The following is a 25,429-nucleotide window of genomic DNA, read 5'->3' as shown; positions in this document are numbered from 1 at the left end:
TAAACATTCAAATCAACTTAAAGGATCAGAATACGCAGGATACGTATGGTTGTCTAGTGCTTGAGAAATTCACACAAAGTAAAGGTACCCATTTCCATTTCTTCTGTCTTTATCTCTTTGCAGCTGCAAAATATTATTGCGTCTCTCTTCCATAACGTTTTTTAATGCCAACTTCTTGTTGTTTTTAAATCAAAATATAACAATCATTTTTTTTTTAATTTCAACACTCCCTAAGAATCCTTTTAGTAATTGAAATATGACTTTTATATTATAGAATTTTCAAAAAAAAAAAAATGAGAAATAAGTTCATAAATCGGAAGTTACCCAAATTAAGAAAGTATTTGAAATCACTAAAAAAGTGATGGTTAGATTTTGACTTAAAAATCACTTTCGTTTATTTTTTAAACTTAACTTATATGTTAGTTTATTCATTCTAATCATGTAAAATAAGATGAATATATTTAGATCATAAATGTTAGAACAGAAATGACATTAATTAGAAGATATCTAACATCCATATATCCAGTCAAGTCAATTAAGCTAAAATTTGTTACGTTACCATTCAATCCAATGAAGGATAGGAAGTGAAGTTTTTGGAGTTCACTACTTTAAGCAAATAATTGGCCAAGTAATCCATCAAAGTAACTTTTAGGTAGTGTTAATTTGTGAAGAAAATTTTCATAATCATTTATTTTTAGAGGTTGCAAATACTACCTTAGTTTATTTTCAATTTCTTAGATTGAGTTTCTCCTAATTTAATAATGCACTTACTTTCCTCCTCTTTCATGCATTGATTAATTTAAATTAATAATAGTAATGAATTCTTCGACTCTAATTTTTTTTCCATATATGTCCCTATACATAAATTAGACTAAAATATCCATATTATATTTCTAAAACAATCAACATAATATACGATTATATATATATATATATGTATATAGTATAGATATATGTATACCATGAGGTAGCCAAACTCGAAAACTAAAAATTACACAACAAACATCTGCACATTACTCGAAATTGCAAACAAAATATAATAAACTTTGACATTTAGGAAATATGAAATTCTTCAACACACTGCACACATCAGAAGACTAGTCTTCAGGATAATATTGCATGCATCATAACTTATAGAAAAAGTCAAGATCACTTCATCTTTTTCCTGATCGAATCTAGTGACTTTAAAATCCGAGTTATTTCCAACTCATTGCACTAAATTTAGTGTAAGTTTTCCACCAAAATATTATAATTTTTGCATCAAACACAAAACTCTTTCAGTCTATCTACTTTAAACTCTAAAAAATATTCTTATAATATTCTATCTACAATATTTAATTTCACATAAATACTAATACAAATCAATATATTAATCTTATGTTTAATTATTTTACTATTAATTAAATTAATTTAAACAAATTATATAAAATTAATATATTAATATATTTAAATAATTTATTCTACCATTTTGTCAAATTTAATTATTATTTAAGTGCTTAAAAATATAATAAAATTTAATTGACAAAGAAAAAAAATAATAAACAAAAAAGAAAGAAAGATTACGCAGCTACAAAGCTACGCCAAATTTGGTGCAATGATGCAGTTGTGCACCAAATTGACGTAGGAAGTGACACTCGATTGGAGTGATGTTTTGCGTCAGAATGGAGTGAGATGCCAAAATAAAGCATTGGTTGGAGATGCCCTGACAAGCTACATGATTAAAGTCACGGACCTGGATCCTTTGCTGCTCATGAAAACAACAGACCATGCTGTGCAGCGAAACGACGTTGTTTCATTCTAATATTTATTATTTTTATTATTATTTTTAATTGAGATGTTCATGTGAACATCTCGAACATCTCTTCTCAATAAAATAAAAATTGTAGCAAAACACAGCACAATGTGCTATTTTTCGTGAACAGCGGAGGATCCAAATCCAAAAATCATAATGCATTTCTCTATTTCCTACAAAAGCTTTTAGCATATAAAAAATTTCAAGTGTGCAATTTTCGAAATTATCCCATAAAATTTATGTTCTTCGTCTACAATTTTTTTTCCTGAAAATGACAAGAACGTATGAAAAGTCCCTCGACACTTCAACCTCAAAAATAAAACTTTCCTCGTAACATAGATAATCAATAAACCTTTCCCCAAAAATATCCTTTAATAATTTTTTTTACGTTTTTTACAAAATGTGGTTAGAAATTTCATCAAGTCATCCGCCATAATCATTTCATCAAAATTATACCATGGATCTAGGTTGACAGAGGTACCTTATTAGCTTACAAACTCATGAAGTGTCCATTTCAAAAGGTTTGTCTATTGGATGACGTTACGTCAAGGGTTTATAACTCACTATTTATTATTTTTATTATTCAATGTGAGACAATTGTAATATTTCCGACCCCTTGAGAAACAGATGTCATGTGGTGCATGGCCCGCTCTAGACAGTTTTCACTCACCTTTCATCCGATGGTAGACATTTCCTTGGTCGCTCGTTCCGCTACACTAGTTCTCAACGAGAGCACCAATGTTAGATTATAAAGTCATGAGGTGTCCATCCCAAAAGCCTTGTCAATTGGGTGGAGTTACCTCAAGGGTTTATATATCACTTTTTGTTAGTTTTTTTTGTTATTCAATATGAGACAATTGCAACACACACAACCTGAAGGCCGACATCTAAAGTTTTCAAGTTGACAGAGAGACACCCATACTCGAATGCCAGCATCCAAATTCGTTGAGTTGGAAAAGGCACTCTGATCCGAATATCGACATCCGATGTTCTTATCAACAGTGTTCTAAAAATCCCCGCCTAGGCTCGCCAAGGCAGTGGGCGGCGACCTGCCCCCTCGATTAGTGGCTGGACGATGCCTCTAGGCGTTACCCGATTAACTGGCCGCCTAGGCGGCTGAGGTGGGCGGCGGCCTGCCACCTCGATTAGTGGCTGGACGACGCCTCTAGGCGTTACCCAATTAACTGGCCGGCGCCGCCTAGGCGCCAGGTGCCTAGGCAGTTTACCCATTAATAATAATAAAAAAAACTTTCAATTTTTTTAAATAATAAAACAAACTTAAAATGAAGAGAAAGAAAACCCACAATTAAGAAAGAGAAAAAACAAAACAAAACAAAACAAAACAAAAAGTGGAAAAAAACAGAGAAAAGTCGTAGTAAACTTGTCTTCAATCTCCAACCTTCTTGCGGCCTCCCAAACTATTGAGTATTGACTATATTAGTATATATATTTTACTATATTATTAAAATTTTAAAAGAATTTTATACAAAAAAATGAAAAAACATAAGACATAAAAACTATTTTTCATAGTAAAACTCATAAATATTCCAAGAACATTGCTTATCAATCATAATTTTGACACAATTCATTTAAAAATATTTTAATATTTTCCTCCATCTTTCACACATAGGCTGCCCGAATATAAAAATATCCTTGTTGCCCGAGCTTAAAAAAATTTGTACAACCCGAAATTAAACATACACATGTTACTTGAATTGAGAAAAACAAGGGTTTGTTGTGGTATCAAGGAAATAGCCTAAACTTGAGGTAATATTGTAGCAGAATATATATTACAAGTATATATATTATCAATAATTGAACATGATGAGATATTTATAGTGGTTTACTCGATTGAATACGTCCAATCAAGAACATTTAAAGAGATCACGACTTCTTTGTTAATAACAAAGAAGAAAAGAGAATTGATCAATACAAACCCACTTTCTCACTAGCAATCCTATTCATCAAAGGATAAACACTCATTAAGAAAATCTCACACTAAATCCTCTAAAACACTTATATATTGAGTTTATAGATGAGAATATTTTGTGTTTTGTGTGATTGAGACGAAGAATGCATGGATGAATATTTATAGGTACTGATGTTTAGCGGCAAAACAAAAAATTATACATAATTTCTTATATAATGAAACACATCAAATTTGACTAACTCAAGAATGTATCATTTACTTTTTCAAATCTTGTGCATGAATTCAAAAAAAAAAAGATGACATGATTGTAGAAATTTTCACCTCAAGATCATTTTGTGAATTCGATCAAACTTGCAACAAATTCATAGTGTTCTAACATCCATTCGGCAATGTCTTGGTCATCTTATAGATCCATTTTTATTTGTTTGAATCTTCTAAAGTTTTAGCAAATTTTCTTCTTCAATACATCTCATATCAGTTGATAACTTACAACAATATGTTTGATCTTGAATTCTTTCAAAAAATTCTTTGCAAGATGAATTGCACTTTGCCACTGAACAAATTGTATTTTGATCTTGCACAAAAATTAATTCTTCTAAGAACTCTTTCAATGAACTTCACTTTGGTGGTTCACTACAGAAAAACTAGTTTTTAAAACCGTTTATTTAAGAGCGGTTTTTAAAACGGTTTAATACATATGAATTTTTTGAGCGGTGTGCAAACCGCTCCAATATCTTTTTATTTTCAAGAGCAGTTAAAAAACCGATCCACAATAATAGCATTAGCAGCGGTATTAAAAACCGTTTCTATAAATTTAACGTGTTACACCATTTAATAAGCGCTCTAATATATATATTCTTATAGGAACGGTGTTTGGTTTTCCGAAGCCGTTTACAACCGCTCCTACAATCGTTTAACTTATTTAACAACACTTTTCCCCTTCTCCGCTGCGCCGCTCAGAATTTTTTGGAAAATCAATTTGAAAATCATAAGAAATAATGACTATTTTAAATATGAATATATAGGGCAGCGTTGAGAGAAATTAGCAGTGTAATTCTCATTAAAGATTCTAGTTCATAACTCGCTCCCCGAACTTCACACTCGTGCCCAAAATGCTTTCTCGGAAGGGCTCGCTCCCAGAACTTCACACTCGCGCCGAAAATTGTCGTTCGTAATTGATTTTGGAGTTACTTTGTAGCTTTTAGTTCATCCGATTATTTTTCCAGCTTTCAATTCACACTGGTGCCCAAAATTGCTTTCAAAAACTTGTTGATTTTGTTCTTTGTGCTCTAATTTTCAGAAACTCGTTGATTTCAAAAATTCGTGAATCCGAACATCAGAAACTTGATTTTTGGAGGTACTTTCTGGCTATTTCAATTGATCCAATTATATTCGTAATTGCTTTTTATATATTTTGTTCTTTGTGCTTCAATTATTTGTGAATGAATCTGATCGTGAGAAATTTGTGATTTCTTTAATTAGATTTTCTCCTACTTCACATTCTCGATTTGGTTTGAACGGAGTACACTTCAGATTATGGACTTTGTTCCTTTGAAAGATGATACTTCGCTATTTGTTTTGTCTGTATACGGAGTGAGCCGGATATGGATGAATATGATTGCTTGATTTTGTGTTCCGACTATGAGTTTGATTTGTCTGTGTATGGAGTGAGATTCTTTTCTGTTTATGCATTTGAATCTGATTCCTTCGAAAACCTGCTCATGCATCATATTGTATCATGTATTGACAATAAAGTGCATCGTATTTGATTTGTAAGGATTATATCGTGATTTTGGGTGAATGAAATGTGGATGTTTTCAAGAAATTAAATTGTGAAATTTGGCGGTTTGAATTTGAGAAAAGAGCCACATCTATAGGAGCGGTTGTTAACCGTCCCTACATAATAAAACCTTTTCCCACGGTTAATTAACCGCTCTTATACATGTCTATAGAATCGGTTCAAAGCCGCTGTAATTGACAATTTACAAGAGCGTTAAAATGAACCGCTCTACTGTAAAGATATTTAGAGCGTTTATTAACCGCTCTTACGGAATTCTACACAAGCGATTTTTAAAACCGCCCCAAAAAATAAACGTTTTTCCAGCACGTTTAAACCGCTCTTAAAACTAATATATAAAAGCGGTTATTGTAAATTTACCAACACTTATTATATCCGCTTGAATTGAGCCTAGCATCGATCACATCAAGAGCGTTTGATAAACCGGTGAACAAATATAAGAGCGGTGAATAACCGCTCTAAAAGGCCTTAAAAACCGCTTCTATAGATCTTTTTTTTTTGTAGTGGTTGACAATACTACACATTTTTGTAATTTTGGCTGTCACGATACAACTTCTCTTGCGAATATAATCAGGTACGCTGATGTTAACTTTCGTGATTCAACATTTCCTGCCTTGTTTGCACCCGTGTAGCCTACAAGCTCAAGTTTGAATCCTCCAAAACTTATTCTCTGTTTAGAGGTGTTCCGATCAATATCCATTTCAATGTATCCCATTGTTCCTTTCCTGTTTCTGAAAAAAATCTACTCACTATAGATTGAGCTAAATCAAATGTACATATCATGACATACATCAGATTTCCAACTACTAAAACATATGAAACATTTCTCATTTTTTCATCCTCATTCCTCACTAGTAGAACTCTGTAGAGTTCAACTTGAAGTGATTAGGTCATCTTGCCATACCTATCTCTATTAATTTCTATGTCAATAATTTTTTTCCTTTCCCCAAGTCATTTATGTTCTCGCTTAGTTGTTTCTTTTGGGCCTTTGATTTTAGAAACATCTTTGTCAACAATCAATATGTCATCTTCATAGAGAAGAAGCACCATAAATTCACCGTCAAAGGTTTTTTTTTAACAAAAACACAATATTTGCAGTAGTATTCATGAATCCTTGTTGAGTCATTACATATTCAAAACTTCTTGTATCATTATATCAATGCTTGTTGATACTGTAAAAAATTTTATTCAATCTGCAGACGACGCCCTATTTTTCCTTCTCTGCAAAACCCTATGATTTCTTCATGTAGATATTGTTTAGCCCATATAATAAAATTATTTTTTCTGCCCAAAATAGAATGAGTTCTTTGGCCCAATTCCTGGAATGGTGAAGCATAATCAATTTAGCCCATTTTAAAAGTTGAAGTCCAAGCCCTTGAAAGTGAGAGGCAGATCGGAAAGAAATAAAATTCAAACCATTCAAAGACCAAGTAAAAATAAGTTGAGAGGAAGGTTGTGAACGTGGGCCATGATATGAGTAGGAAAAGTGGGAAGTTATGTCAAACATGAATAAAAACAATTGGCAGCGGATGGAAAGCTCTCTCGAAAAATCACAAATCAAAAATAGCTCCAAAAGCTCTAATTTCTTCAACAATGTTTCTGAATATTTTTCGAATTTTCAGATTTGTTCTTGTAGTTTTCCAAAAACTTTAGTATATATTTCTAGTCATATTTCATAGTTCCTTAGATTTTTTAGCATCATCTTTTATGTTACTATGGCAAGCATTTGTCAAAATTTGAATTTTCAGTAGCAAGAATGAAATTTTCGATTGCTATTAATAATTCATCTCCAATATTCTTTTTGTTCTTTGACATATAATCAGGGAATTGAGACTGACGACAAAACCGAGACTCACATTCACTTGGTTTTAGAAGTTAGATTTATTTTCTTTTATTTTCGTTCATTTTGGCACTTGAGTGCCTGGAACACCCGCAACACATCCGCTCGATCCAATTTTGTAAACAAACATAATTTTGGCACGCCCAGTGGGACATCATGCCGCCGAGGAATCGTAGAGATTAGGAGAAATGAGACGCAAGTCATCACAAAATGGAGTCATTGGAGATTCTGGTCCTCATGTTGATGCTGCCAAAATTTTTGTTCAACTGGAGGTTGAGCATGTTGAGAAACAACCACAAACTGGTGAAGGAGGATCTAGCGGACTTCCAGAAATGTTGTGCTTCTTTCTGAACACTTTGATTCCATGGTCCCAAAAAATTTTGAGGACATGGATCTGATGGTCGCTGGTACCATGGAACGCATGGAGAAAACACATAGATTAATGATCTCGACCATGAGCTATATGCGAGGTGAGATGAGCAAATTCAAACCAGTGGAGGATCTGCACCAAATAACACTGAAAAAGCTCAAGAGCAGACAATTAATCCAAGGAAACCTACTGATGAGAGCCACAAGTGCAACAAAGGTGGTGGATCTAGCGGAGGTTCCCCGGAAGGCAATCATCGTCGCCCTAGAAACTCTGGCTTTGGTCATCAAAATGACAGGTACACTCCTCCTCACAGGAGATAAGATGGACCATGGATGAGAGTTCCTCCAAACTAAAAGGCCAGTCATTGGTAAGGCACCCATGATTTAGAGTTTTGTAGTTACCAACCCTGGAGCACATCTTGGTCTCTATGATGAACAATATACTCGCTCATTTCCCATGATGAACACTCGGGGGGCAATCAATTATCATCATCCATTGACTGGCCCACTAGTATTGGATCAGGAAACCATAAGGAAGATGGTACAAGATCTGTATGGACCAGGAATTCGGCCAATGACGAGGCTTGAATTCCACAAACCCTATCTAGAGGTCATCAACATCAACAACCCTTATCCTAAGGGCTTTAAGGTACCAAACTTCACACTGTCTCAGGATATGATGGTCAGTCATCCATAGAGCATGTAGCACGGTTCACCATAAGATGTGAAATATTGGCCAACTATGAGAATTTTCCATTTTTCGAGATGAGGTTGTTCCGAAATACTCTTACTGGGACATCGTTCACATGTTACACTCAATTGCCGAGGAACTCCATTTTCACTTGGCAAGAAATGTAGAAATTATTCCACACTCAGTTCTATCGAACTGAACCAGAGACTAGCATTGCTGATTTGTCCAGGTTAACACAGAAGTCCAAGGAAACAACATGGTTGTTCATTGAACGGTTCAAGAAATGAAGAGCTGTTGTAAAGTGTTCCTTCCAGAACTTGAATTTGTCAAATTGGCGCAAAGAGGATTGGACTTTGAGTTGAGGAACAGTTCCAGGGAACTGATTTCCGTGATTTCTACGAAATGGCCCGAAAGTGGACGAGTATGAGGAATTCTTAGAGGAGAATCACGTAGAAAAAAAACCACTGTTGGTTTTTACTATCAGGATATTGAGGATGTTGCATTAGCGGAATTTGGAAAATTTGATTCCTTTATATGTCCATCTCTAAAGCACAAAACTGATGAACCTGCGAAATTAAGTTCATCAATCATGCCAGGTCAGAGCACTATTCAATTCACTTTTTATGTGTCAAAGACAAAAGAGATATTTGATTTTCTTGTCTAGGAGAAGTTCGTCACATTTCCTGCAGACCATCAGGTACCAAAGAAGGAAGAATTGAAAGGGAAAGAGTACTGTAAGCATCATAATTCCTTCAATCATACTTCTAATTCTTGTTGGGCATTCAAGAATATCATCCAAGATAAAATCAATAAGGGGGTACTGAAGTTCCATGAGAAGCAAGAAAACATGTTGATCGATGAGGATCCATTTTCTCCTGTTGCACAAGTAAATGTCAATACCCATGATTTGAAGAGTATCATTAATCAGAGGAGGGAACATCAATGAGACAAATAAATGGTCCCTAAAAGAATGATAAAAAAATTTTGGGTTCCTAGGAACATCATATTTGAGATCAAATAAGAGAAACACAGTGATAGGAGAACCCAATATGCCTGTAGAAACAGGGATAGGACCCATTCACAAACAGAAATAACTATGACCAAAGGGCCAGGGAAATCTTTCGAAGATCCAAGGAAATTATGCTCAGGGAGCAATCAAGTGGTACCTCGAAGAAATGAGAGGGTAATTCGAACACATGCACCAGCTTCCACCCAGGGGAACCATGGTCAGAAAATCCAGGTTCGTGATTTCTTTCAATGTGAAACCTGATGGACAGTGGCACCTGGTGCGTCACAAAAACATTCCCTCTACCGCTCATAAGAACTCAAAAGAGAAGACTTTTGAGGGAGAAAGCAATGACATGTAGAGTTAATTAGGAATCCACCTCTGACAACCCATATGTCTTGCTGAAAATTTATACGATCTGATCCCTCACTGAACTACAACATCATAAATACTAAACTTAGAACCTATTCCGATACAATCACAAAATATCCTTGAAATTGCACCGTATCTGACACCTTATTCTCTCTTGCCAATTACTTCCTTGCTAAAATTCCGCAGTGTCTTCTGTTAACTGCTTAGCTAAGGTTCATGGAAAAAGTTATCCTAGAATCCCATGTCCATATATTAAATGTGAAACCCATCTACATTAGTGGATCATGTTTTAATCTTGTTTAGAACAAATGAATACGGTCTGTTTGGCGTTATACTATTGCATCCCAAAGTTGATGTCAACTATAGCACTCTATATGATTCAAGTTTGAGCACCACTGACCGAGTCAACAAACTCAATAATCAAATTGCATAGTCACATGGCCGAATTAAACGAAAGTCTAGTTACCCAATAACTGAGCCGATACATAAGAGAGGTTTCATTCCTGAATCCCAATACTATCACGTGAAAATTCTCGTCGAACAAGCAAGTGATATCCTGAAATCTTAGCAGATCTCAACATACTGGCAGTTGATCATAGTAGTTGGTACCTCACTAAGTGAAGATTATTCTTTTACCTTAACTTATACACCAATACTCGATGGTGGAGTTGCCTAACTAGACTGTACCAAAATTATCTCATTAGTTATTGCAACACTGGCAATACTGTCAATTAGAACCACCAACAAACAGTACGAGTACCCCCTTTTGGTTACTCACATGCTCCCGAATCAGACTAAAGGAACAATGCTAGCTTGCAGATCTGAGTTATTGAAATTCTACTAGCAATAGAACACTCTTTCCAGATAAGATTTTTGGCATAGTTAGTCAATAGGAAAGATTGAAGACAATTGGCAATAGAACACCCTTGCAGAATTGCAATCATCCATTGCATCTATTCACTAATTAAATCTGGAAAACACACAGCTTCCACGATAACCCTTTATGTGATCGATGTTCGACTATCATCCGTCGATATCAAACAAAAGGATAAAATACAAATCCAATGTATCACCTTATTGATCTGCCACTGGTTTTGATATATCCAGTGTTAATCTACAACTAAAAATTGTCTACAATCTTTCCTATTGACTAACTATGCCAAAACTCTTATCCTAGAGTCAAAAATTCTGAATAAACCATCTCCGATAAAACAGAACCGAGTTACTTCTGATATTGCAGGCGATCATTATACCCGAAAAGATACTACTACTTGCGAAAATGGCAATGCCTCCGCCAAATCATCTGCGCTGTGACAACATTTTTTTCCACAATTCGCATGTCTTAAAGAACAGAAACATTTCATACCCTGAAAAATGAAATCTCCAAAACTATTGGATGCTCATTTTGGTTAGTACAATTCATGGTACTAATGGTCTGAATTGAATGGTTACACTTGTCTCACAGCTTGAGACACTAATCCCAGTACTACAAACGAGAATACGGTTTATTTTCTTACTATCAAAAGTAAGTCTTATCGAATCATGACTCACTTGTTTAGATGAACACAAACATATACAATCCGATATTTGTGTAATCCTCAACACTGCCTCAATCGAGTTAACTCCCGAATCAACTCTGTCGAAACAATTACATGAACGGTCTAGTACATCAAAAGAAACCCAAGTTTTCAGTTACAATAATCTTGTCATACCTGAAAAACTGCAGGTTTTAGCTACTGTGACATTTACTTTGTCAAAACTTGCATATGAATTCAAGAAATGAATGGCTTGATTTTAGTAGTGTTGCCCATAAAAAAATGTTGATTGTCGACATTTGTCTAAATCCAATAATTCTTACGCAACAACTCGGGATTATTCCTTAAATGTTGATTTATCATTTATGTATTTCAAAATATTTTTGGTGTCATTTATATCCATTGTTCACACATTTGTTTTCGAAAAATATTTCTACCATCAAATAATATGTTAACATTTAACAGAACACTCAAGTGTATTGCACGTAAGTCGGTAGACGCCCAACATAAATTTAAACCCCCTTATTTCAATTCTTTCCAAGTTACAAACCAAAATCCCCAAAATCCACCTTTTTCTCAACAAGTACCGCCTGAATAACTACAATCATGTAGCCTATGTCACCGAACCAGAAGACATAGAAGGGGATAGACGCTCCCCTTCGTTGATGAATTATGAAAACAACAATAACTATCCCAACAGGCCAACACCCGGAAACAAGAAGAAGAAAAACCACCAGCAAAATATAGAAGCTATCCCACCACCAAAACAACAAACACACAAAAACAACTACAATAATAATTATTGTGGCGATGTCAGCAATTTCACAGCGACACAAGGTTCATGTGTGGGGCAGCCAATGAAAAGTACTTCAACAATGGCGGTCAAACTTGTTGGCAAAATGAGAATAATGATTCATGCATTAAATGCATGTGGACAACTCATGTGAGCAGCTGTGCAAAAGTTGAAACGCATGATAGCAAAAACAATTCAGAATTGAATTGTGTTTCTTGCTTTCAGACTAAAATCCGCAACTATAAATACATGCATTCTGCATCAGTTTCAGAGCATCCCATCTCGAGTTCTCTCATCTGATTCTTGAGTGTTTTCTTCTCTCTTATATTTCTATATATATTTATGAGATAGGTTTTCTCTTGTATTAAGAGAGTGAGTAGCTCTTTGGAAACACAGAGAGAGGTTGTAATTCTCCAAATATTATAGTTGAATCTTTTTATCTTGCCCGTGGTTTTTACCCTAATAATTTTTGGTGGTTTTTCTCGTAAATCTTGGTGTCTATTTTATTCTTCAATTTCTATAGTTTCTATCTCGTAATGCCGCACTTGGGACCAACAAGTGGTATCAGAGCCTTGGCATAAAATTTTTTAAAATTCTGAGTATGCTCTGTGGTTGCAGCTTTGACTGATCTTCCACATCAGAAAAGATTTTTTGAAGATTTTATAAGGCAGGATTCTTGTAGTCAAGATGTCAGCAAAATACGAGATAGAAAAGTTCAATGGGAGCAATTTGTTGCTGTGGAAATTGAAGGTGCACGCAATTCTAACAAAGGAGCGTTGCTTGGAAGCTATTGGAGATAGACCGGTGGAGATCACGGATGATCAAAAGTGGAATGAGATGAATCACAATGTTGTTGCCAATTTTCACTTGGCAATAGCGGATGAAGTATTGTCAAGTATTTTTGAAATAAAAAATGCAAGTATTTGGGATACTCTGGCAAAACTGTATGAGGTCAAGTCACTACACAACAAAATTTTCCTAAAGAGGAAGCTCTATACTCTTCGGATGGCGGAATCCTCATCGATGACCAACCATATCAACACACTGAATACTTTATTTTCCCGGTTTACCTCTATGGGGCATAAAATAGTGGAAAAAGAACATGCAGAGCTTCTACTTCAGAGTCTACCAGATTCATACGATCAACTCATCATCAATATTACCAACAATGTTCTTTTGGATAATTTAAATTTTGACGACGTCTTAACTACGGTTCTTGGAGAAGAAAGCCGTTGAAGGAACAAGAAAGATAGGTTGGAAACGTCGAAGCAAGCAGAGGCTTTACCGATGACGGGATGAAGATTGACGGAGCGTGACTCCAGTGGGAACCACAGATATGGTAGATCCAAGTCAAGAAGTAAGAAGAAGAATATTTACTGCATTAAATGTGGCGGTAAAGGGCACTTCAAGAGAGAGTGTACGAAGAGCATCGATAAGGGATCTCAAGAAAATTTGGTCAGTACTTCAGGCAGTGGTGAAATATTATTCAGCGAAGCAGCAACAGTTGCGGAAGGCAGACACAAATTTTGTGATGCATGGATTATGGATTCAGGAGCGACGTGGCACATGACGTCAAGGAGAGAATGATGGGATCAATATGAACCAATCTCAGGAGGATCTGTATTCATGGAAAATGATCATGCATTGGAAATCGCTGGGGTCGGTACCATTAAAATAAAAATGTTTGATGGTACTATTCGCACCATACAGGAGGTACGACATGTGAAGGGCCTGACAAAGAATCTTTTGTCTTTGGGGCAACTGGATGATATTGAGTGCAAAACTCGTATCGAGAACGTGATCATGAAGATTGTTAAAGGCGCGCTTGTGGTTATGAAGGCGGAAAAGGTTGCTGCAAATCTGTATGTATTGTTGGGGGAAACACACAAAGAGGCGGAACTAGCTGTTGCATCAATTGGTTCGGGAGAAGAATCAACAGTGTTGTGGCATAGAAAGCTCGGGCATATGTCAGAACGAGGAATGAAGATTCTCTCAGAACGAAAGCTGTTGTCGGGGCATACAAAAGTGACTCTACCCTTTTGTGAGCATTGTGTTACCAGTAAACAACACAGATTAAAGTTTGACATATCTATTGCCAAAAGCAAAGACATATTGGAGCTGATTCATTTTTATGTTTGGCAAGCACCGGTGGTATCCCTAGGAGGAGCGAGATATTTTGTCTCATTTATTGATTATTTCTCTAGGAGATGTTGGATGTATCCAATCAAAAAGAAGTCAGATGTCTTTGAAGTCTTCAAAGTTTTCAAAGAGCGGGTTGAACTTGATTCTGACAAGAAAATCAAGTGTTTGAGGACTGACAATGAAGGAGAATATACCAGTGATGAATTTGATGCATTCTGTCAGCATAGGGACATCAAAATACAGTTCACGATGTCTTACACACCTCAGCAGAATGGAGTGGCGGGGCGGATGAACAGAACTTTGTTGGACAGAACAAGGGTCATGTTGAGTACTGCGGATCTACCAAAGTCATTTTGGGCAGAAGCAGTCAAAACCACTTCTTATATCATCAATCGTTCTCCTTCACTGGAGATTGATTTGAAGACTCCGATGGAAGTGTGGCCTGGCAAGTCAGCTGATTATTCTCGGTTATATACATTTGGAAGTCCGGTGTACGTTATGTACAATGAACAAGAAAGATCGAAGTTGGATTCCAAATCCAGAAAGTGTATCTTCTTGGGCTATGCTGATGGAGTAAAGGGGTTTCGCTTATGGGATCCTACAGTCCAAAAGCTTATCATCAGTAGAGATGTTATCTTCGAGGAAGATAAAGTGAAGGGAGACAAAGACACACCGAATTCAGAAACTACTATCATTCAGGTGGAAAATAAGACAGACGAAGATCAAGTTTCTTGTGAAGTAGTACCAGAGCATGAGGAACAAGAACAAGTTGAGTCAGAGGTTTCCAAAGTGAGGCAGTCAACTCGAGAGAGAAGACCACCAGGTTGGCTTTCAGATTATGTCACTGAAAGCAACATTGCATATTGTCAATTAACAGAGGATGGTGAGCCATCGAGTTTCCATGAGGCCGGCTACTCAAAGCTCGGATTTATCCCTGTGGATAATAGCAATGCAGGAAGAATTGGAAGCATTGGACAGGAACAAAACTTGGGATCTTGTTACACTACCACGAGGAAGGAAAGCTATCGGTAACAGATGGGTCTATAAGATCAAGCGTGATGGAAATAAACAAGTGGAGCGGTATCGTGCGAGATTGGTTGTCAAAGGGTATGCTCAGAAAGAAGGAATTGACTTCAATGAGATATTTTCTCATGTGGTTCGACTTTCAATAGTCAGAATTTGACCTATATCTAGAACAGCTAGATGTGAAAACGGCATTTCTTCATGGCGATCTTGAAGAAGAAATCTATATGCTCAAGCCAAAAGGTTTTGCGGAAAAAGGTAAAGAAAACTTGGTTTGCAGGTTGAACAAATATCTGTACGGTCTCAAACAGGTGCCGAGGTATTGGTACAAGAGATTTGATTCCTATATCATGAGCCTTGGATACAACATACTCAGTGCAGACCCTTGTACGTATTTCAAGAGGTCTGGTGATGATGGTATCATTTTGCTGTTGTACGTGGACGACATGTTAGTAGAAGGCCCCAACAAAGATCGGGTCCAAGAATTGAAGGCACCGTTGGCTATGGAATTTGATATGAAGGACTTGGGACCAGCAAACAAGATTCTAGGGATGCAAGTTTATCGAGACAGAATTAATAAGAAGATTTGTCTTTCCCATAAAAATTATTTGAAGAAAATCTTGCAGCGCTTCAACATGAAAGATAGTAAGCCAGTTTCAACCTCTCTTCCTATTAACTTCAAGTTATCTTCTGAGATGTGTCCTAGCAATGAAGCAGTATCGAGTACTGTATGCATCAGCAGTGGAAAGTTTGATGTTCGCCATGATTTGTACAAGACCAGACATTGCACAAGCAGTGGGAGCAGTCAGTTGGTATATGACAAATCCTGGACAAGAGCATTGGAGCACGATTAAGAGGATCCTTAGATACATTAAGGGTACCTCGGATACTGCATTATATTTTGGAGGATCAGATTTTACATTGAGGGGCTATGTGGATTCAGACTATGCGGGTGATCCAGATAAAAGAAAATCTACTACTGGTTATGTGTTTACAGTTGCAGGAGGTGCAGTCAGCTGGGTTTCAAAACTGCAAACAGTTGTGACATTATCTACAACGGAGGCAGAATACATGGCAGCTACTCAAGCTTGCAAAGAGGCAATATGGATTTAAAGGTCATTGGAGGAGCTTGGGCACAAATAAGAAAATATTCCTCTGTTTTGTGACAGTCAGAGTGTCTTGCACATTGCAAGTAATCCAGCCTTCCATTCCAGGACTAAACACATTGGAGTTCAATTTCACTTTGTACGAGAAGTGGTAGAGGAAGAAAGTATGGACATGCCGAAGATCCATACGAAGGATAATAAGTTCGAGTGGTGTAGATTCTCATGTGGCCTAGCAAAAACTTAAGCAGCATGAATGACAAGATTGAAAGGATGTGTGGAAATGTGTTTGATTCTCAATCAAATCTTCAAGTGGGAGAAATTTTGGCAAAATGAGAATAATGATTCATGCATTAAATGCATGTGGACAACTCATGTGAGCAGCTGTGCAAAAGTTGAAACGTATGATAGCAAAAACAATTCAGAATTGAATTGTGTTTCTTGCGTTCAGACTAAAATCTGCAACTATAAATACATGCATTCTGCGTCAGTTTCAGAGCATCCCATCTCGAGTTCTCTCATCTGATTCTTGAGTGTTTTCTTCTCTCCTATATTTCTATATATATTTGTGAGATAGGTTTTTTCCTGTATTAAGAGAGCGAGTGTCTCTTTGGAAACATAGAGAGATGTTGTAATTCTCCAAATATTATAGTGGAATTTTTTGATCTTGCCCGTGATTTTTACCCTAATAATTTTTGGGGGGTTTTCACGTAAATCTTGGTGTCTATTTTATTTTTCAATTTCTATAGTTTCTATCTCGTGATGCCGCACCTGGGACCAATAAAACTAACAGGTATCAGCCGCAAGGCATGAGTGAAACAAGATGCCTGGAAAGTAGGAAATATTATTATGATGTTAATTCTGAGAATACAACAGTAACCATTCGTATACGAGATTGACCGGTGTTGGAGCTAGGAATGAATACAGTGAGATTTTGAGGATTATGGTTTGAAACTTGGAAATAAGGGGTTTGGGATGATGTTGGGCGTCTGCTGTTAAATGTTTACAGATTATTTGATGGCAGAGATGTTTTGTGAAAACAAATGTGCGAAAAAAAAGATATAAATGACATCAAAAAAGATCTGAGACAATCACGATAATAAATAGGGATATTTTAAGGCATTATTCCCAACAATTCACACCAAAATCTTTTCATAAAAAATCCGGGATGTCTGAAAGTTCGGGAAGACAAGCCACACACGGAAGGACCTGAGTACACGACCCAAGAGTTCAAGGTCCATGGCAGAACCCAAGTTGCTGCTACAGAAGCCTGGAGTGCAGCACCTGCTCGAGCATAATCTTCCGAATTTAACTCACTAAAATAATCTCTTTGTAATATTTATTTTTTGAAAAATAAATCGGTTAGTCATGATCTTAAAAAATTTTACCACATAAAAAATCATAATTTAAATTTTACCATGATCGAGCATACACTTCCGAAAATCGCTTCGAAATCTTCTCAAAAAATCAATAACACTGTGGAAAAAAGACATCAAAATCCATAATAAAAAATTTTAATCATAAAATAGATGAGTAAAATTAAATAATAAAATAAATAAGTTAAAAATATTAATTATCATATGCCTATAATATTTTTGAGTTTTTTACACATTCCTATGTGAAATATTGAAAATATAGGCATCACCTCTATGAAAATTAAATAGGCATTATAGCCCTTGTGCGTGTGTGTGTGTTTTTTTTTTATATATATATATAAAAGTTACACACGTACCCCAGATCCAAACACGCGGTCAAATTAGTTGATGTTTTACTAAATTATCCTCTATTATTATTTAATTTATGCATGAGATTAAAAAAAAATTGTTAAGAAATTGCATTAACTACTCCTGTGATATCTTAGTTTTGCTCAAATCTTTCTCATGAAAAAAGTATTAGTTTAGAAAATCCTCATGTTTTTAAATTTTGAGTTCACGTACCCTTACTAGTTCTTTTGGTATTCCACATGTGTAATGTTGCAAATTCCCTTTGTTCTTTATCAGTATGTTTGGATGTCTAAAAAGTAAAATTTTGAATTGAAATTGAATTTGGATTTTTAATTCATGGAATTCAAATTCCATTTTGGTGTTTGAAAAAAGTTAAAATACATTGGAATTTACTAACATAAATTTTAGGAAAATGATATTTTGTGAACTCAATCATAGATTGTGAAAATTTGCAAATGATTCAATTTACCATAAAGCATTGAGATTATTACATAAAATTTATCGTTGAAAAGATAGTAACCATATGACATTAATTCAATAACAAACCAAGTAGATAAACATATGTGCGATAGTAATTATTGGTTTTTGATAATTTAAAATTAAAAACAAAAAATAACTCAAAAGTAATGCAAGTGGTGGCATTTTGCGGTACTACCGCAAAACCCTACAACCATAGTGGATTTTTTTTTTTTTTAAATTCTTTGGTTTTTTTATTTAATATCATGTTTATTTATTTAATAAATAGGATTTGAGGGGACATACCAAATATGTTGAGTTTATTGATTTGCAAGACAAATAAATTTCAAATAATGAGACGATTTTATTGATATTTATTTATCATCATTATCTATATTTTGATTTTAATTTTAGAAATTATACTTTGAATTTTTTTTAGAAAAATAAAAAGATTAATTTTTTTTTGAAGATAGCTTATAAAAATAAATATTTTTTAAAAAAAATTACATAGTTTACCTGTTCAACACAATTTTGAAAATGAACGGCCAAACTGACCTAACTCAATCTATGAAAAATTATTAGTTTATAAAAATTACATAGTTTACCTGTTCAACACAATTTTGAAAATGAACGATCAAACCGACCTATCTCAATCTATGAAAAATTATTAGTTTATAATACTAAACTATTTTTCATTATAAGTATAAGTCTTTTCGATCCGTCTTACCGATAAAGACTAAAGAGACCATCTAACTATTTAATTACATATTAGTAAATTTATCATATTTGGTTGAAATCCAATTTTATTAAATAGCGTCCGTAACATTTTGTAGCGTTACTTACAACTAACATGTCATCGTCATATTCTTGTAGTAATTTCCCTATCCGTTTACTTGTTTCTCCCCTGATTTTCGTTTTCTTTGTCAATATTCATAAGGTAAACATAATGGCAGAACATGGGTTTGAATATGCAAAAGAACTTGGAAAATGCATAGTGACTGCTGTGCTTTGGCCACGCTTCAAGCGCCATATTGATTACTTGTTGTGTTGCCCTGAGAATATTCAAGGCCTCACGGATGAAACTCGTCTTTTGAAAAGAGCTAAGCTCTATGTCGACCATAAGAAGGAAGAGGCTCGATATAGTGCTGAAGCTGTGACCCCAGATGTCGAAAATTGGTCCAACGAAGTTGCTCAGAAGCTGGAGGTGAGCAATGGAATTTCGCAAAGTTCCAATGGGCTCAAGCCTTGGGATATATTCGGTCGGTACACGTTGGGAAAGAGTGCCAAGAGAACGGCACAAGGCATTCTAAAACTACGAAATGAAGCAGATTCAATGATGATATCTTTCCCAGCCCCTCCAGCATCAATGCGATCTCTCATCTCTCACGAACCAACGGAGAAGCTTGAATCGAGAAGACGGGTTGAGGATAACATAGTGGAGTTTTTAAATGATGATGGTATTCGTATGATAGCGATTTGCGGTGCAGGAGGGGTTGGAAAGACGACTATGGCGCAAAGAATTGAGGAGAGGGTGAGAACAGGGGGATTATTTGACGAGGTCGTGTTCGTAGTTGTCGGCCAACAGATTGACATCCTTAATATTCAGAAGGAGATTGCTGAAATAGTAGGTTTGAAATTGGATGAAGATACTTTGCCTGGTAGAGCGCATAAAATACATACCAGGCTACTGGATAGCAGGAGAAAGCTCTTAATATTTGACAATGTTTGGAAAAGTTTCGATTTGGAGCAAATAGGAGTTCCTTTCGAAGCATGCAAGATTATTTTGACATCTCGGTCTAGAGATTTATGCCATGATATGGAAGCGGATAAAGTTGTTCAAATAGACGTCTTAGATGAACAAGAAGCATGGAGACTTTTTAGAGAGAAAACTGGCGAATGCGTGGATAAACCAGAGTTGCTCCCCATAGCAGAAGCCGTTGCAGCAGAATGCGGAGGTTTGCCGATTGCACTTGTAACCATCGGTAAAGCTCTCAAATATAGAAGCATAGAAACGTGGAGAGATTCACTTTCACAGCTGAAAAGAGCTAACCCGACGAATTTCCCGCAAGTTAAAAATGTCTATGAGATTCTCAAACTGAGTTATGATCTCTTAGAAAATGAAAGTGAAAAGTCGCTTTTCCTCCTTTGTTGCTTGTTTCCTGATGGTTATAGCATTCCTATCGAGCTCTTGACTTTGTGCGGCATTGGGTTAGGCATGTTAGAGGGAATCATGACTGTTGACGAGGGAAGAAACAGAACACATGGTTTGGTGGAGAAACTTAAAAATTTTTATCTGTTAATGAATGGCAGTGGGGAACATGATGTAAAAATGCATGATGTTATTCGTGATGTGGCCATTTATATTGGTATGAAAGAACGACGAGGCTTTTTGAAAAGTCTGGAAGTGTCCTCCATGCCTTCCTGGAATCAAGATTCATCTAGCAATTGCGAATGGATGTCGATAGACATTTCAAAGGAAAATGCCAAGCTTCCAACTTGGTCAGATTTTCCAAATCTTCGTCTCTTGATGATGCTGAATTCCGCAGACAGCAAGTTTCCTGAAGGATTTGATGTCAATTTTGAAGGAATGGAGGAGCTTGTTGTGTTGTATTTTTCAGGAATTAGTCTTCCATCACTTCCAACAAATCTGAAATTGCTAAAAAACCTTGCAACGTTGCACTTGGAGGGTTGTGCGGTGAAAAATATCTCTATCCTAGGCGAGCTAGCAAGTCTGATAATTGTCCGTGTCCATAAATGTGAGGACATTGAAGAGTTGCCAGCAGATATTGGGAGATTGAATCGCCTGAGGGTATTAGAATTGATTAGTTGCGAACGGCTTGCAAGAATAGTGGGGGGTGTCATATCAAGTCTAGTTGGACTGGAGGAATTAAAAATCATTCATAGCTTTGATGGATGGGAAGCAACGGATGATGAAAACAGTGAAAACAATGCTCGTCTATGTGAACTGGAGTCTCTCCCCAATTTGACTTCCTTGCATATTGACATATGTAAGTGGAATTTATTTGCCCAAGAGTTATGCCTTTCACAGCAGTTAGTGAGATATTCGATTCATTCTAGGAGGATACGGACGGAGAGAGAGGAGAGAAGTATCTCCCTAAAGGTACCCAGAGACATCAAAGTAGGAAATTGGCTTCTTCAACTAGCAAGGAGCACCCAATTACTGTGCTTGTATGGAAATGATACTTCATACAATTTTAATTTTGCCGAGGAACCTCGAGCTAGAAAGTTGTTCAACGACGAAGAAATTGGTGAATGGAATCAATTGCAAATTCCATGAGTTGAAGAGACTATGTCTGGGAAACCTTGGAGAGTTGGAAGAGATAATTGATTATACAATTCCAGAGGCATCCAATGCCTTCCAGAAACTACATGAACTGCCTAAGTTGGCATATTTGTGGAAGAGTCCAAATCACAACATTTGTCTAGGCAACGTCCGTGACATCAGCATCCACGATTGTCCAAATTTACGTTATCTCTTCTCTGTTGCGACAGCAAGGAGTTTTGTACTACTCTCAACCCTCCGAATTCAACGCTGTGACAAGATTGAACAAGTGTTCTGGGATGAAAATGAAAACAACATGGATGATTCTGTTATTGATTTCCCCAAGCTGACGCAACTGACACTTGGCCATCTGCCAAATCTGAAAGCTTTCTCCAGAGGAAATGAAATCGCAAAATTCCCCAAGATGAGACAACTTGAAATCGTCAATTGCCCAAATTTCAGAGCCGAAACTTGCGAATGGAATACACAACTTGTGGAACTTGTAATCGATCGATTTGAAGTGTTTGAAGAGAGATCACCGCATGAAATTGAAGGAAATCGCCAAATCGTATTCCCAGTATTGAGGGAACTGAAACTAATAGATCTGACATGCTTCACATTTCATTTGAGTCGTTTTGAAAGCATCAAGTTTCCATATCTGGAATCGCTGGAGATAGAAGGGACAAAAACTAGTCTCGCGCCGATGGATTCAAAATCCACCCATGCCGATAATCATTCCCTTCATTTGATGTGCAATTTGATGTGCAATAAAAAGGTATTTTACATGAAATTACAAAATTATCCCTCCACTTTATTTGAAAAAATTCTTTCCAAAATACATCAATGATATTTATGTAATGTCAAATGTAACGTGTAACCCAACGTGTAACCTTCCGTGTAGATGTAGCATCACCCTTTTATTATTTATTTAAATTTTACGCCAAAAACTTACCTTTATTGGACTATGATATATATATATATTTTTTTAATCAAAATTTTAACCACCGTTCAATGTTACATCTTTCACAGGTTGAAATTCCTCGCTTGAAAAAATTGACACTCCGCGGCATGTTGAAAGATGTGATCAAAATATGGCGTCATATCCCAGTCGACATGCTTAATAATCTTGAGATCTTGGAAATACGTAAGGTCGATGGCATTAAGAGCTTAATGTCACCCTCAATTGCCAAAAATCTTGTGAATCTGAAACGACTATCTATAGAAAGATGCCAAGGAATGGTTGAAGTTATTGCGGATTTGAAAGAAGTAGCTATCACGTCCTTATTTCCTAAATTGTCTTATATCAATATTCGTACCCTACATAAGTTGAAATGGTTTTGTCAATGGAAGCACGCTTTTGAGCTGTCATCAATATCGACAGTTGCCATTTCTGATTGTCCTAGGATGATAACTTTCTCTTTGGGATCGTCGAGTACACCAAACCTCTCTTCGTTCTCCATAAATTACGGACAAGTTGAAAATAAAAACTTGAATGGAGGCATACACAGTCACTTCATGACTAAGGTGTGATTCTCCTCTCCCTTTTACCATATGATGAAATGTTGGTGACTTTCAGCTTTTATTTCATTCAAAAACTAACATCTAGAGACTGTATCACGACTCTATATATTTTGCCCATACTTATGCTATCACGCCCCGAGATTGAATCGTGTCATTGGCGTTGTTTCAAATTTACAGAAATTATAAAACAACAAGTCTCGTAGTACAGTATATACCAAACCCGTTTTTTCTCATAAATAAATTCCAAAACATGTCTTTACAACCTGATAATCCAAAAATTATCAATAACTGCGGAAGCGTTTAATAAACTTAAATAATAAAAATATTTATTGTAACAATTCCATAAATAACAAAATTAAATCTTAAAGCTCTGTCTTTCACCAACCCAAAACATATCTTGTTCTCGATTTTCTAACTCATCACCTTCATCACCTGGGAGAAAAAAAGTAAGAGGTGAGTGTTTTGAGAAACAATCAGCAAGTGGGAACCGATCGATCATACCAAATATCTCTCTATATATATATATATTATATATATATATACCTATAAAAGTGTGGATATTGGAGTGTGTTTTCTAATTGTGTATTGACACATTTAGCCTTTTACAAAAACTTCTATAGTTACATTATTCACCCACTAAAATTATCCACATTTTTTTCAACTAACTATTCTCACTAATATAATTACTTGTCATTAAAACATAAACAATCAATATTATTTATAAATTTTCCCATTAATATAATTACTTGTCATTAAAAAATCAATATTCTTTATAAATTTTCCCACTAATATAATTACTTGTCATTAAAACATCAAAAATCAATATTGTTTACAAAATTAACTTTTATCCACACTTCTATGTTTAAATATTAAATATTATTATTATTCCTATAATAATCTGTTTGGTTTTTTTAAAATTTTTTAATATTAATTAATAAACACAATATGGATATAATTAATCGTCATTAGAGTACTAAAAATCAAGAAGGTTATCAATAAATAAATTTCCATTAGAACACTATAATTTCAACAATTAGAAATAAATCATATGTATATACCGTGAAAATTTGAAATTTACTTTAACCTATATTGATTTTTAATGTTATAATGACAATTAATTTTTAAGTTTGGTTTTTAAATAATTTTTTCATTTTATTTATTAATATTTAATTAGTTATTTTGATGTTTTAATGATAAGTAATTATATTAGTGGATAATGTGAGGGTGTAGTTAGTGGGTCAAAGTAATAATACTTTTTTTAGAGGACAAAATAATAATACTTAATAACATAGAAGTGTGGATAAAGAAGATGGTATTATTTATAAATTGTCCCACTAATATAATTACTTATCATTAAAAAATCAATATTTTTTTATAAATTTACCCACTAATATAATTACTTGTCATTAAAAAATCAAAAATCAATATTGTTTACAAAACTAACCTTTTATCCACACTTCTATGTTTAAATATTAATTTTTGTTATTATTATTCCTATAATAATCCGTTAGGTTTTTTTAAATTTTTTAATATTAATTAATAAACACAATATGGATATAATTAATCGTCATTAGAGTACTAAAAATTAAAAAAAGTTATCAATACATAAATTTCCATTAGAACACTATAATTTCAACAATTAGAAATAAATCATATGTATATGCCGTGGAAATTTGAAAATTACTTTAAACTAAATTTCAAATGAATGGTTGATAAATGATAAACGCTAGAATTAGATAGTTTTTTTTTTTAAAATCTAAAAGACATGAGAATTTATATTGCTCTACTTATCAACTTTAATTTCATGGACAAATTAATTAACCGTGTATATTTACTTCCTGCTCATATTAATTATATGTTTATTTCAATCTAGATTACAATTAGCTTGCTATTTTTTATTGTTATGATATACACACTTCTATGTTTAAATATTAATTATTATTAGGTTGACCCACCAACTACTTATCCACATTTTCCTCAACTTAGAATTACCACTAATTACTATAAAATGAAAAAAAAATTAAAAATCAAACTTAAAAAATCAATATCTA

The 25,429-nt window shown here is 35.0% G+C and overlaps 1 protein-coding gene across 3 annotated transcripts; it reads left to right on the top strand.

Moving 5' to 3' along the window:
- LOC140882485 (probable disease resistance protein At4g27220) lies at positions 1–23,403 on the top strand. 3 transcript variants are annotated; one of them, XM_073288525.1, is made up of 4 exons: positions 1–84; positions 5,023–5,079; positions 19,512–22,632; positions 22,887–23,403. In XM_073288525.1, the coding sequence occupies exon 3, from the start codon at positions 19,521–19,523 to the stop codon at positions 21,870–21,872; it is 2,352 nt and encodes a 783-aa protein (XP_073144626.1). In that variant the 5' UTR covers positions 1–84; positions 5,023–5,079; positions 19,512–19,520; the 3' UTR covers positions 21,873–22,632; positions 22,887–23,403. The 3 variants fall into 3 exon arrangements, with proteins under 3 accessions (XP_073144626.1, XP_073144624.1, XP_073144623.1); XM_073288523.1 differs by lacking the exon at positions 5,023–5,079; XM_073288522.1 differs by lacking the exons at positions 1–84; positions 5,023–5,079 and having other exon boundaries at positions 19,324–22,632.
- Positions 23,404–25,429: the final 2,026 nt, after the last annotated feature.

This window comes from Henckelia pumila, chromosome 2, assembly GCF_033568475.1.
Source record: "Henckelia pumila isolate YLH828 chromosome 2, ASM3356847v2, whole genome shotgun sequence".
Taxonomy (NCBI): domain Eukaryota; kingdom Viridiplantae; phylum Streptophyta; class Magnoliopsida; order Lamiales; family Gesneriaceae; genus Henckelia; species Henckelia pumila.
This window is presented reverse-complemented; position numbering and strand designations above follow the sequence as displayed.